This window comes from Nerophis ophidion, linkage group LG14 (genome assembly GCF_033978795.1).
Source record: "Nerophis ophidion isolate RoL-2023_Sa linkage group LG14, RoL_Noph_v1.0, whole genome shotgun sequence".
In the NCBI taxonomy this organism is placed as follows: domain Eukaryota; kingdom Metazoa; phylum Chordata; class Actinopteri; order Syngnathiformes; family Syngnathidae; genus Nerophis; species Nerophis ophidion.
The window spans coordinates 13,564,985-13,580,495 of record NC_084624.1 but is presented as its reverse complement, the minus strand read 5'-3'; the positions used below and the strand labels follow the sequence as shown (position 1 = coordinate 13,580,495).

At 44.6% G+C, this 15,511-nt stretch overlaps 1 protein-coding gene across 1 annotated transcript in view; it reads left to right on the top strand.

Annotated features, from left to right (window-relative positions):
• Positions 1-9,410: 9,410 nt before the first annotated feature.
• LOC133568152 (sodium/potassium-transporting ATPase subunit beta-3-like) overlaps positions 9,411-15,511 on the top strand; it is a 15,703-nt gene continuing 9,602 nt past the window's right edge. Inside the window, exons 1-3 of the mRNA XM_061919893.1 lie at positions 9,411-9,786; positions 12,236-12,364; positions 12,570-12,668. Of these exons, the coding sequence (XP_061775877.1) occupies positions 9,675-9,786; positions 12,236-12,364; positions 12,570-12,668 (340 nt within the window). The 5' untranslated portion in view covers positions 9,411-9,674. The remainder of the gene's footprint in view (positions 9,787-12,235; positions 12,365-12,569; positions 12,669-15,511) is intronic.

The window sequence follows — 15,511 nt, the reverse complement described above, 5'->3', positions numbered from 1 at the left end:
CGACAGTTCAGAGTTTAAAAAAACAAATTAGGAAAACAGGCGTCCTCTTGATTTATGATATATTTATTTCTATATTATATATTTTTAACCACGCTCCCCATCGTTGGAGGATGCTGAAACAACTGATTTTACAATGACTTCTCAACATCCCGTCAGTTTCTGTCCACTATTTTCAAGAACATGTCATGATTTATAATGCTCCATTTAATCTTACTGTATATCATAGTCAAACAGGAAGTTAGAATTAAGTATTTCTTTGTTTCTGAAATATATCTTGATTTTAAATACCACCAAAAGATTAAATATGTTTTGCCAACATTAAAACATAATATGCAACAACAGTTTTAACAATACCACAAATATTAAAGTCATGTTGTTGATTGTATGGTTTAGTTTAGGTTTTAAGCCACATTCTGCAGTTAAAAAAGATGAACAATTAGTTTCATATGAATGGTAAATGTTTAAAGCTATTTAAAGTTTTTCAAATCTTCTCATGCATTTAAAAACTTTAAAGGCCTACTGAAACCCACTACTACCGACCACGCAGTCTGATAGTTTATATATCAATGATGAAAATATTAACGTTGCAACACATGCCAATACGGCCTTTTTAGTTTACTAAATTACAATTTTGAATTTCCCGCGGAGTTTCCTGTTGACGCTTGTTTGTGACGTTATTGGTTGTAGAGGACATATTAGCCCAGCACCACTTACGGCTAAAAGTCGTCTCTTTTCATCACGCAATTACACAGTCTTTTTGGACATCTGTGTTGCTGAATCTTTTGCAATTTGTTTAATTAATAATGGAGACGTCAAAGAAGAATGCTGTTGGTGGAAAGCGGTGGATTGCAGCTGTCTTTAGCACCGAAACGCAGCCGTTGTTTCTTTGTTTGTTGTGAAGCTTTAACACAGAGCGGTCAAGCGAACATATTTCTTACGTCAACCAGCGAGTTTTTGGATGGGAAAATTGTGATATTAAGTCGGCTCTTACCGGAGACTTGAGTGGATTACGTGACCTCATTCTGCAGCTCAAAAGGCAGCTGTGATCTTGGCTTCTCTCAGAGACCCTGGCGTTCACCGCAGGCATCCGACTTTCAGGTAATACTTTATAATCTCACTAAAATACTATTAACACAATAAGCAGATAATGGATTTTCCAGAATTATCCTAGTATATGTGTTTAATTACATCTGAAACGCTGCCACTGCCGCCGCCTTTTCTTTTTTCCTCCTTTTTTTTTTCTTGCTTCACTCTAACTTTCCTTATCCACGAATCTTTCATCCTCGCTCAAATTAATGGGGAAATTGTTGCTTTCTCGGTCCGAATTGCTCTTACTGCTGGTGGCTCACATTATAAACAATGTGAGGATGTGAGGAGCCCTCACACCGGTGACGTCACGCGCACATCGTCTGCTACTTCCGGTGCAGGCAAGGCTTATTTATTAGCGACCAAAAGTTGCAAACTTTATCGTCGACGTTCTCTACTAAATCCTTTCAGCAAAAATATGGTAATATCGCAAAATGATCAAGTATGACACATAAGATGGACCTGCTATCCCCGTTTGGATAAGAAAATCTCATTTCAGTAGGCCTTTAAATGTCTACTTTTTGTTACTGTAAGATTTTCAAAATAATTAGTTCATCTTTCACATTTTGAGATTTTTTTATCCATGCATTGTGTAAATACCATTAATGTTTAATCCACATATTTTTGGTAGAATGATTATGTATATATCATCACACAACTCTTATGCTTAAGGGCTGTTGCTATAGTTATTATTAATTGTGCTGAAGTGATATTTTTCTTTGTCTGTGCAAAGCTGGCAATCCAAAAGATTAAAAAATTACAGTATTTTGCAGAAGACCAAGATTTTTTTCTTCCATTTTTAGTGCATTTGTCATTTTAGTTTGTTATTATAGATTTGATATGGACAAAAACAATCATAAAAACATATTAAACGTGAAAAAGACACATTAAACGTGAAAACATTTCATCAAATGTTTGCACTCACCAAAACGGCTGTGTCCCCTACAATACTTATTTCAACACAAAGTCTATTCTCCTTTCTTTCCTCAAAAAGACCTCAATGGCTTGGTTGTGCAGTGTGTCTGTGTGTTTCAGCTCCAAAAATAAATCCTTTCCCGTTGACATGGAGGCCAATGCTGAAAGCCGCGTCTGTCCAGTTGTGTTTCTTGCACAACGTTTTAATTTAAGGCTGAGTATGACCGCCCAACGGACTCGGTGGACACAGGGATTGTCACAGCCAAACCAGCCAGTGCGTAAAGCTGGTTCCTCCAAACACAACGCGTCGTGTTTGGAGGAAGAAGAATACTGAGTTGCATCCATAGAACACCATACCTACTGTTAAGCATGGGAGTGGAAAGATCATGCTTTGGGGCTGTTTTTCTGCTAAGGGGATAGGACGATTGATCCGTGTTAAGGAAAGAATGAATGGGGCCATGTATCGTGAGATTTTGAGCCAAAACCTCCTTCCATCAGTGAGAGCTTTGAATGGTTGACCAAATACTTATTTACCACCTTAATTTACAAATCAATTCTTAAAAAAATCCTACAATGTGAATTCCTGGATTTTTTTTTTCACATTCTGTCTCTCACAGTCGAAGTGTACCTATTGTTGCGATCCGTGACTCGAATCTTCACATATTGTTTGTTTTTCCATCTTTGTTCTCATTCTCCGTTTGATCCGTTTATTTCCCGTTTAGTCCATCACCACGGTTACTTATTAGTTTCAGCTGTTACACCTTGTTCCTGCACACCTGTTCTCTGTTAATCACCTTCCCTTTATAAGACAGCCTCTTTGGTTTATTCTGTCTGGGACTCTAGTTTGCTATACGTCTGTTTTGATCGTTTGCTTTCACGCAATTCCTACTATTTTCGCGAGCTCTCACGCTATGCACCTAGTTATTAGCTCACATGCTAAATGTTTTATTTACTCCTTTTTGTGTGCCAACGTGCCAGTTTAATTTCCTATTTCGTATCTCCTAGTTCTCATACTAGCGTCTTTGGTTTGGCTTTTGTTAGCGCCAGTGTTTTTGTTATAGCTCTCCTTCTGTTATTTAGAACAACTTGGTTATATCTTACCTTTGTTGTGTTCTTCGTTTTTGACGCATCCTCGAGGGAATTGAACCCGGCCGCACAATGCCGAACAGGCGTAACACCTATGATGAAATTTACAGACCTCTGTCATCATTTTAAGTGGGAGAACTTGCACAATCGGTGGCTGACTAAATACTTTTTTGCCCCACTGTATATAGCATTGGTGTCAAACTCTGGCCCGCGGGCCAAATTTGGCCCGCCGCGTAATTTCACTTGGCCCTTGAGGCAATATCAAATTAACATTAGAGCTGGCCAGCCGCTGTAAAACCGCATTCACCGCTAATACTCTTACTTGCCAACCCTCCCGATTTTCCCGGGAGACTCCCGAAGTTCATCCGGGACAACAATATTTGGGGTGGGCTTTAAAGGCACTGCCTTTGGCGTTCTCTACAACCTGTCTCCACGTCCGCTTTTCCTCCATACAAACAGCGTGCCGGCCCAGTCACATAATATATGCGGCTTATAAACACACAAGTGAATGCAAGGCAAACTTTGTCAACAGGTCACACCGAGGGTGGCCGTATAAAAAACTTTAACGCTGTTACAAATATGCGCCACACTGTGAACCCACACCAAACAAGAATGACACATTTCGGGAGAACATCCGCACCGTAACACAACAGAACAAATACCCAGAACGCCTTGCAGCACTAACTCTTCCGGGACGCTACAACATAGACCCCCCCGCTATCACCAAACCCCGTCCACCTCAACCCTACTGCCGAAAAGAGGCATTCAATTTTTATTTAAATTTTATTTAATATGCCATTGATATTTTTTAATTATTATTATTATTTGAAACTCGATTTTGCATGTCACTATGAAGTTATATCGTCAGGCTTTCCCCTGACAGTTTGTCTATGTTTTAGTTGTTTCCTCTGCATTTGTCTGTTTCCTCTGTCTTTAGTATTTCCTGTCCTTCGTTCCTGTCTAGTGCTCTTATTTTGTCAGCTTCCTGTGTTGTTCCCCGAGTGCTGTGTTCCTCCTCAGCTGCGGCCGATTGGCACCTGGCCACACCTGTCGCTAATCAGCCTGCTCCTATTTGCACCTGCTTTGTGTTGTGTCAGTTGCTGAAACATTGTATTGTCGTTGCCACATGTCGCTCTTGTCGTGTCGTTTTGTTACAGCTACTACCTGTCGTGCTACATTTTGTCCTGGTCGTCGTAGCGGTAAGCGGTTTCTGTTAGCATTAGCCATTTCAAGTTTTTCCTGTTTGCTACCCGCTAGCTTCCACGCTAGGTCATTTTTTTTTTGTTTCTTGCTAGCTTCTATGCCAAAGACCCTTAGTTTGTTATTCCGCCCATGTGCGCGCTTTTTGTTTGCACCCTTTGTTTGTTCTAGTTCTAGTATTTGAAATTAAAACCATGTTTTTCCCATTCAATGCCTGCCTCCTTCTCTGCATCCTGGGGTTCGACATCAAATAACTCTGACATATATAAGCCTTGCTTGTTCAATATTCAATGCAAAACTTGTTTGGGTCCCTCCATCCATCCATCCATTTTCTACCGCTTATTCCCTTCCTATCCCTGGCGCCTATCTCAGCTACATTCGGGCGGAAGGCAGGGTACACCCTGGACAAGTCGCCACGTCATCGCAGGGCCAACACATATAGACAGACAACATTCACACTCACATTCACACACTAGGGCCAATTTAGTGTTGCCAATCAACCTATCCCCAGGTGCATGTCTTTGGAAGCCGGAGTACCTGGAGGAAACCCACGCATTCACGGGGAGAACATGCAAACTCCACACAGAAAGATCCTCAGCCTGGAATTGAACCCAGGACTGCAGGACCTTTTTTATTGTGAGGCAGATGCACTAACCCCTCTTCCACCGTTTGGGTCCCTATTAAAAGGTTAATTTGTTCAACCTCGGTTTTAAATTTTGGCCCACTCTGTATTTGAGTTTGACACCCCTGGTATATAGTGTCGTGACATGGCCTAAAAATATCGAGATAATAATAAAAGGCCATATCGCCTGGCCCTAACCGGAACTGAACAACATCAAAAGCCGACTGCAGGAGCTCAAAAGATTTGCGCTGGCAAAGAGACGGACAAACAAACACACACTCCATTATTATCGTTAATAATTCAGCATTGTTTGAGGTCTGCTCTCCACTAAGTGCATCATGTCTAATTTTGGACTTATGCACAAGACGAAATGCTCAATTATGAGATGTGCACTTTTTGAGCAGGAAATGTTGTCGTGCTATGCGGGACGTGAAGCCTCGGCGTCGGACGCGAGGAACATTTATTATGTACTGACTCTAGGACAGGTGAACACATGCTGACTTTGGAGAAAGAAATTCCGAATGATGCTGTTGTGTGTGTGTTTGGGGGTGAGGGGGGGGGGGGTTGCTTCCTATTGATGTGAGCACGCTCACTGCAAGGGTTGCTATGGCAGCTTGCGGATGGAGAGAGTGAGAACAAATGGGGGTGTGTGTTCCTGCTCATGGTGCTGGTATGGCGCAGGGGCGCTAATTGAGTGCACTGGCAAACATAGAGGAGGGGATCGGGGATGGAGCCTCCTCAACAATGGGAGGATTGTGAGCCGGTTGTGTACACGGCGCAGGATAGCTTAGCTGCACGGAGCCAAACCCCTGCGCACACCTGCGCCCTTCCGTCTCCCTCACTCGGGTGCAGCGAAGAAGCGAATGTGTGAGCGCGGCTGACAGAACGAGCCCATGAATCAGTGCTGCCTGCTCTCACACTCATCCCTCAAATGTGTGTGTGTGTGTGTGTGTGGTGCCGCATTGTGTGAGTTGTGGTGGACCTTGCCTTGCAACAAATTCAGTCTGACAGCACGAACTGGATGCACTAGCCCACACCCCCTCCCCCATGTGAGCTGAATCCTGCATCATACAGTTCATTATATTATATAACACCCACCCCCACCCACCCACCTCTCTCTGGCACCCTGATTGTCGAAGGAGTGTCACACGGGGCTGGAAGTTTAGCCTTTGCCCCTTTCTGAGAAAGCTGCATGACATGTCCACCAATGCCATGCGTGCATTAGCGTGAGCTAACATGCCAATCCATTTACAAATCCTCTCTAGCGTCAGCATAGTGCTCCATTGCCGTAGCAACAGGGGTTGGCAAAATGCCCCGAAATATCCAACGGCGCGCTCAAGTCGGACCCAAATACAGCGGGGCAAAAAAAGTATTTAGTCAGCCCCCGATTGTGCAAGTTTTCCCACTTAAAATGATGACAGAGGTCTGTAATTTTCATCATGAGCGACAGAATGTGGAAAAAAAAAATCTAGGAATTTAAAAGAATTTATTCGTAAATTATGGTGGAAAATAAGTACTTGGTCAACCATTCAAAGCTCTCACTGATGGAAGGACGTTTTGGCTCAAAATCTCATGATACATGGCCCCATTCATTCTTTCCTTAACACGGATCAATCGTCCTGTCCCCTTAGCAGAAAAACAGCCCCAAAGCATGATGTTTCCACCCCCATGCTTCACAGTAGGTATGGTGTTCTTGGGATGCAACTCAGTATTCTTCCTCCAAACACGACGAGTTGATTTTATACCAAAAAGTTCTATTTTGGTTTCATCTGACCACATGACATTCTCCCAATCCTCTGCTGTATCATCCATGTGCTCTCTGGCAAACTTCAGACGTGCCTGGACATGCACTGGCTTAAGCAGGGGGACACGTCTGGCACTGCAGGATTTGGTTCCCTGTCGGCGTAGCGTGTTACTGATGGTAACCTTTGTTACTTTGGTCCCAGCTCTCTGCAGGTCATTTACCAGGTCCCCCCGTGTGGTTCTGGGATTTTTGCTCACCGTTCTCATGATCATTTTGACCCCACGGGATGAGATCTTGCGTGGAGCCCCAGATCGAGGGAGATTATCAGTGGTCTTGTATGTCTTCCATTTTCTGATAATTGCTCCCACAGTTGATTTTTTTCACACCAAGCTGCTTGCCTATTGTAGATTCACTCTTCCCAGTCTGGTGCGGGTCTACAATTCTTTTCCTGGTGTCCTTCGACAGCTTTTTGGTCTTGGCCAGAGTGGAGTTTAGAGTATGACTGTGTGAGGCTGTGGAGAGGTGTCTTTTAGACAGATAACGAGTTCACACAAGTGCCATTAATACAGGTAACGAGTTGAGGACAGAAGAGCTTCTTAAAGAAGAAGTTACACTGTTATGCTGATGACACCCAACTCTACGTGGCCCTAAAGCTGACCAATACGCCGGATTGTAGTCAGCTGGAGGCGTGTCTTAATGAAATTAAACAATGGATGTCCGCTAACTTTTTGCAACTCAACGCCAAAAAAACGGAAATGCTGATTATCGGTCCTGCTAGACACCGACCTCTATTTAATAATACAACTTTAACATTTGACAACCAAACAATTGAACAAGGCGACACGGTAAAGAATCTGGGTATTATCTTCGACCCAACTCTCTCCTTTGAGTCACACATTAAAAGCGTTACTAAAACGGCCTTCTTTCATCTCCGTAATATCGCTAAAAATTCGCTCCATTCTGTCCACTAAAGACGCTGAGATCATTATCCATGCGTTTGTTACGTCTTGCCTCGACTACTGTGTAACGTATTATTTTCAGGTCTCCCCATGTCGGAATGAAACTGGACTCACTGGTGACGGTGGCAGAGAAGAGGACTGTGGACAAACTAGTGAGCATCCTGGATGATGCCAGTCACCCTCTGCATAGCGTTATCAGTAGCCAGAGGAGCCTGTTCAGTGCTAGACTGCTTCATCCCAAGTACAGGACTAATAGACTCAAGAACTCCTTTGTCCCACACGCCATTAGACTGTACAACTCCTCTCTGGGATGGGGGACGGGGGGTAGTAGGATGACAGGGGATGCAAAACAATAACAGTGCAATACGTTTTCATAACATGGTCACTACTTTTCCTGAAGGAACTCTCCTGAAGGAATCAATAAAGTACTATCTATCTATCTATCTATGTCTAGCATTAAAAGATTACAGTTGGTACAAAATGCGGCTGCTAGACTTTTGACAAGAACAAGAAAGTTTGATCATATTACGCCTGTACTGGCTCACCTGCACTGGCTTCCTGTGCACTTAAGATGTGACTTTAAGGTTTTACTACTTACGTATAAAATACTACACGGTCTAGCTCCATCCTATCTTGCCGATTGTATTGTACCATATGTCCCGGCAAGAAATCTGCGTTCAAAGGACTCCGGCTTATTAGTGATTCCCAGAGCCCAAAAAAAGTCTGCGGGCTATAGAGCGTTTTCCGTTCGGGCTCCAGTACTCTGGAATGCCCTCCCGGTAAAAGGTCAAGATGCCACCTCAGTAGAAGCATTTAGGTCTCCCCTTAAAACTCATTTGTATACTCTAGCCTTTAAATAGACTCCCTTTTTAGACCAGTTGATCTGCCGTTTCTTTTCTTTTCCTCCTATGTCCCACTCTCCCTTGTGGAGGGGGCCCGGTCCGATCCGGTGGCCATGTACTGCTTGCCTGTGTATCGGCTGGGGACATCTCTGCTCTGCTGATCCGCCTCCACTTGGGATGTTTTCCTGCTGGCTCCGCTGTGAACGGGACTCTCGCTGCTGTGTTGGATCCGCTTTGGACTGGACTCTCGCGACTGTGTTGGATCCATTATGGATTGAACTTTCACAGTATCATGTTAGACCCGCTCGACATCCATTGCTTTCCTCCTCTCCAAGGTTCTCATAGTCATCATTGTCACTGACGTCCCACTGGGTGTGAGTTTTCCTTGCCCTTATGTGGGCCTACCGAGGATGTCGTAGTGGTTTGTGCAGCCTTTTGAGACACTAGTGATTTAGGGCTATATAAGTAAACATTGATTGAAGTGACCAAATACTTATTTTCCACCATAATTTACAAAGAAATTCTTTAAAATTCCTACAATGTGAATTCCTGGATTTTTTCCCCACATTCTGTCTCTCACAGTTGAAGTGTACCTATGATGAAAATTACAGACCTCTGTCATCATTTTAAGTGGGAGAACTTGCACAATCGGTGGCTGACTAAATACTTTTTTGCCCCACTATATGCTGACTTGTCTTTTTTTTTTTTTTTAGGACACCTGCATTGTGGGTGTGCGTTGGAATGTGTGTGTGTGAGCGGAGGTAACGCCAGCCCTTCCCTTAAAGCACCATCCATATTCAAGATAGGGTGTCCTATATTTTTAATTGGTGCGCGTATCGCCGCCGTCAGCCAATGAGCATCTCTGCTGCGCATCAGCTGCTACCGAGGGGCATTTGTCGACGTCACGCATTTTTTTCCTCCGTCTCCTTTTTTTTTTTTCAAGCCCCCCCCCCCCCCCCCTCTCCCACAAACCCTTCCTTGTGTGTGTTTTTTTTCTCTCCCCTGTTCCAGCACCAGAGCGTCTTTCCCTCCGTCCTTCTGCCTGCGCTCTCCCTCTTTCTGCCGCCCACTCCTTCCCAGCCATTGATCCGACCACTCGCCGGCTCCTTCGCCTCATTGCATCGGCCCCCCTGCGCTTTTCTGTAGGGTTTTTATTCTCTCCCCCCCCCCCTCCTCGGAGATAAACCCTAAACATTTTGGGACACCCAAAGAAGCCCACCATGGCGAGCACTGAGGATAAACCAGCCAACAAGGAGAATGCGTCCAGCTGGAAGGACTCCTTCTACAACCCAAGGACGGGCGAGGTGTTGGGTCGTACGGCCGGCAGCTGGGGTAAGGACCCCTCCTCTCACTTACATGCATCAAAATGTCAGTCGTATATGTGCTTTTATGGCCATCGGGCCTGTGCCGTTATGTTCATATAATGCAGCAAATGAGTCATTAAACCCAAGAATGTGCATGGATGGCCAGATTATAGTGGTGATGATGATGATGCGGACAACCTCATCTCCCACCAGGAGTGGGCCTCAGCATCCCTTTGCGGCATGATCACTTTTATGTAAGAGGCATAGTAACACAGCAGCCGGCTCCTATAGGCTACGGCGCGAGGAGGGGGCCGCCGTGCAGACCGGGCCCCTGCGCTGCTGTGCAGTGGGATGCTCCATTGCAGTCGCATGGTCGCCCACATTAGCATGCCTGTCAAGGTCAAATGGGATTCCCTCTCTTCTTTTTCTCCCCCTCCTCTTCTCCGGGCACTAAGCATTGTGGGATACTGTTAGGGAGGATTGACAGAAAGGGGGGGGGGGGTGATGCACAGCGACAAGTCAGGGGCATCCGTGGACCATTTTGAGGCGACAGTAGAGGAACGGACGCTTCAGCTTCGGCCTCCTAACGATGAAGATGCATCAATCAATCATCCATCCCATCCATTTTCTACCGCTTATTCCCTTTTGGGGTCACGGGGGGGCGCTGGCGCCTATCTCAGCTACAATCGGGCGGAAGGCGGCGTACACCCTGGACAAGTCGTCATCTCATCGCAGGGCCAACACAGACAGACAGACAACATTCACACTCACATTCACACACTAGGGCCAATTTAGTGTTGCCAATCAACCTATCCCCAGGTGCATGTCTTTGGAAGTGGGAGGGAACCGGAGTACCCGGAGGGAACCCACGCATTCATGGGAGAACATGCAAACTCCACACAGAAAGATTCCGAGCCTGGGATTGAACCCAGGACTGCAGGACCTTCGTATTGTGAGGCAGACGCACTAACCCCTCTTCCACCGTGAAGCCCATCAATTAATGTTTGTTTATATAGCCCTGAATCACAATCTCAAAGGGCTGCACAAGCCACCACGACATCCGCGGTACAGAGCCCACATAAGGACAAGGAAAAACTCACCCCAGTGGTACGTCGGTGACAGTGACTATTAGACACCTGGGAGAGGACCGCATATGCGGGCAACTCCCCCCCAACCCCCAGGGGAGACCGAAAGCAATGGATGTCGAGCGGGTCTAACAGGATATGAAAGTCCAGTCCATAGTGGATCCGACATAACAGTGAGAGTCCAGTCCATAGTGCAGGGGTAGGGAACCTATGGCTCTAGAGCCAGATGTGGATCTTTTGATGACTGCATCTGGCTCTCAGATAAATCTTGCTGACGTTGCTTAACACAGGGCGGTATAGCTCGGTTGGTAGAGCGGCCGTGCCAGCAACTTAAGGGTTGCAGGTTCGATCCCCGCTTCTGCCATCCTAGTCACTGCCGTTGTGTCCTTGGGCAAGACACTTTACCCACCTGCTCCCAATGCCACCCACACTGGTTTAAATATGTAACTTAGATATTGGGTTTCACTATGTAAAGCGCTTTGAGTCACTAGAGAAAAGCGCTATATAAATATAATTCACTTCACACGATAAGTGGTAATCACAGTGTTAAAAATAACGTTGAAAATATAAAACGTTCTCATGCATTTGAATCCATCCATCCGTTTCTATCGCACCTGTTCAAGTAGTTGTATTAACAGTCAAAAGTATTTTATTTATTATTGGTTAGCTTCAGAATAGAATAACAATGTTATTGAAAAGAATAAGAGATGCACGCATTTGTTTGTTGTAATCAGGGAAAGTCCAAAAGAGGTGTAGAATTCTCTTATTTCTCCTCATTGAGCTAAATTGAATTCTGTCTCTGTTTAATTCCTTGCTTCTTGTCTGTTAAATAGATGTCATCAGTGTTTGAACCTGACAGTTGTATTCAGTGTTAAAAATATTATATGGCTCTCACGGAAATACATTTTAAAATATTTGGCTCTCTCAGTCAAAAAGGTTCCCGACCCCTGCCATAGTGGATCCAATATAGTAGCGAGAGTCCCGTCCATAGTGGAGCCAGCAGGAGACCATCCCAAGCTTGGACGGATCAGCAGCGCAGAGATGTCCCCAACCGATGCACAGGCAAGCGGTCCATCCTGGGTCCCGACTCTGGATGAGCGGTCCATCCTGGGTCCCGACTCTGGACAGCCAGCGCTTCATCCATGGCCACCGGACCTGTGTCCCCCATTCCACAAGGGAGAGGGGGGAGAGGAGGAAAAGAAAATAAACGGCAGATCAACTGGTCTAAAAAGGGGGTCTATTTAAAGGCTAGAGTATACAAATGAGTTTTAAGTTGGGACTTAAATCATGCATCCAAAATGAGAAATTGACTGTCCAGATGTGTGTGTGTGGCGGGTAATAATCAATTCTACATTACCCCTCTCCTTTTCTTTGTCCAACCCCCAACCCCAGCCCTCATCTTGCTGTTCTATCTGGTGTTCTACTGTTTCCTGGCGGGCATGTTCGCCCTGACCATGTGGGTGATGCTGCTCACGCTGGATGAGCACGTGCCCAGGTACAGAGACCGCGTTCCCTATCCAGGTTAGTGTCTCCTCGTCCTCATGTTCACTAACCATGAAGCTTTCAGCTAATTGCCGCAGCTTGTCTCCAGACAGAGTAAATTTAGTCCTTCTGTCTGTATCGACCAGGTCGGCGTGTCTGCCATCTCCAGGATTCAAGGGATTTTATATTGTTTTACCGGCGCACTTCACATGAGCTCCTTCCTCCTCACGCTGTCTTCTTACAGGGCTGGTGATCCTTCCGAACTCGCCGGACATCACTTTCAGCAGAGGCGACCCATTGAAGTACGCGGGCTACGTGAAACACCTGGAGACCTTCCTGCAAAGTGAGAGCACTTACTGTACCGAACAAAAATAGGGGCGCGACTTTTGTTTTTGCGCCCATTTTTCATGAGTTCAACTGAAAGATGGCCAACTTCGACTATATACACAAAAGACCTGTTCCTCTCAAAAATTATACACAAATCTGCACTGCAAAAACTAAAATCTATCCATCCATCTATCCATTTTCTACTGCTTGTACCGTTCAGGGTCGCGGGGGACCGCCTGAGCCTATCTTAGCTGCATACGGGCGGAAGGCATTGTACTCGAAGGGTAGTAGGAAGCCGGAGTACCCACGCCGTCACGGAGAGAACATGCAAACTCCATAGAGAAAGATCCCGAGCCCGGGATTGAACCCAGAACAAATCAGGACCTTAGTTTTGTGAGGCACATGCAGTAACCCCTGTTCCACCGTGCTGCCCAACGAAAATCTCGTGCTGCCCAACGAAAATCTAAGTACGATTGATTTAGGTATATTTGCTTATTTTCTGTCTGATAAGATAATTCTTCTCACTAAGCGGATAGTATGATAATGTTTTACTTGTTTTAAGTGTTTTGGTCCTAAATGATCTCAGTTAGATATTACAGCTTGTTGCTGAGATTTAATGACATATATTGAGTAAAACATGCTTGAAACTAGAATATCAATTGTTGCAAAGCTGTGTCATCAACACTCACAAGTATAAAACTACTTTTTTAAAGAAATAATTTCTTATTTTAAGCATGAAATAAAAAAAATCATGACTTTGACACAATTGTGTCTCATATTAAAACAGATGACAGCTAAATGGACTTTGCTGTTTTATTTTCAATGAAACAATAGAAAATACGTACTCAAATAGTAGTACAGTTGTTATTACTGAGAATATGCTTATTTTATGGTATTTTTGGGTTCACTGAGGTTAGCTCATTTTACTTGTTTTGGAAAGTCTTGACAAGCGTGTTCTATTGGCCAATAATTTTGCTTAGTTCAAATAAAATACCCCTATTTTTTGTATTTATTTTTCTTGTTTTTGAACACTGTTTTTGCATTGTGTCTTAATCTGTGTTAGTGAGCATTTCTTCTTTGCCAAGATAATCCATCCTACCTCACAGGTGTGGCATATCGAGATGCTGATTAAACAGCATGATTATTGCACAGGTGTGCCCACAGTTAGAGGCCTCACTAAAATGTGCAGTTTTGCTTTCTTTGGGTCTGGGGGGGCAGAAAAGCAGTCAGTATCTGGTGTGACCACCATTTTTTTCCCACGCAGTGCAACACATATCATTGGCATAAGGTTGATCAGGTTGTTGATTGTGGCCTGTGAAATGTTGCTCCACTCCTCTTCGATGGCTGTGCCAAGTTCATAGATCTTGGCAGGAAGTGGATCCACCCTTCCACAGCATCCCAAACATGCTCAATGGTTGCCATGTCCGCTGAGTATGCTGGGAAGTTTTCAGTTTCCAGGAATTGTGTACAGATCCTTGCAACATGGGGCCATGTGTTGTCATGCACCGACTTGAAGTGATGGTCTCGGGTAAATGGCACAGCAATGGGCCTCAGGATCTCGTCACGGTGTTTGTGTATTCAAAATGCCATCAATAAAATACACTTGCGTTGGTTGTCCATAACATACACCTACCCATACCATAACCCCAACCCCTCCCTGGGCCACCCGGTTCACAACATTGACATCAGCAAACCGCTGTCCCACACATGCTGTCTGCAATCTGCCCTGAACAGTCAAAACCGGGAATCATCCATGAAGAAAACACCTCTCCAAAATGCCAGACACCATCGAATGTGAGCATTTGCCCACTCAAATCGGTTACAACAACCAACTGCAGTCAGGTGGAGACCCCGATGAGGATGGCGAGCATGCAGATTGACTTGCCTGAGATGGTTTCTCGCAGTTTGTACAGAAATGTGTTGGTTATGCAGGCCAATTGTTGCAGCAGCTGTCCGGGTGGCTGGTCTCAGACGATCATGTAGGTGCACCTGCTGGATGTGGAGGTCTGCGGTTTTGAGGCTGGTTGGATGTACTGCCAATTTCTCAGAAGCGCCTTTGGAGACGACTTATGGTAGGGAAATCAACATTCAATTCGTGGGCAACAGCTCTGGTGGACATTGCTGCAGTCAGCAGAACTTGCGACATCTGTGGCATTGTGCGGTGTGATAAAACTGCACATTTCAGAGTGGCCTTTTGTGGGCAGCATAAGGCACAGCTGTGCAATACTCGATATGCCACACCTGTGAGGCGGGATGGATTGTCTTGGCAGAGAAGAAATGCTCACTAACAAAGATTTGTGTACAATTTTTGAGAGGAATAGATTTTTTGTATATATAGTAAACGTTTCAGATCTTTGAGTTCAACTCGTGAAAAATGGGAGCAAAAACAAAAGTGTTGTCTTTATGTTTTTGTTGAGTGTAATTCACATTCCATGTACTGAGAACCCAAACTTGATGTTGGGTTGTATTAAAAAAAATAATTTACACCAGGGGTGTTACAACTTTTTCACCTCAGGGCCCAACTTTTCCAATACAGAGATCTTGTCATTAAGACATAGAAAAAGTAACAAAAATGACAACGCTAACCCCTTACATTCATCTGAAGCAACAATAATGTAACAATAATAATAATATTCCTGTGTCACATTTTTATAAGCCTTAATCCCGGATTGATGAACACGCGTTGAGAGACGTTAACGTTTGAAAAATAGATCTTGGTTGAAGATTTCAGTCTGCGTGTATGAGCAAATTCAACAATACCATACAATTTAGGTGGAAATAATCGCGATATGAAATGTTCATATCGTTACATCCTTAATCTGAAGCAACAAACACATATTAGTATATGGCGCTCTAAAT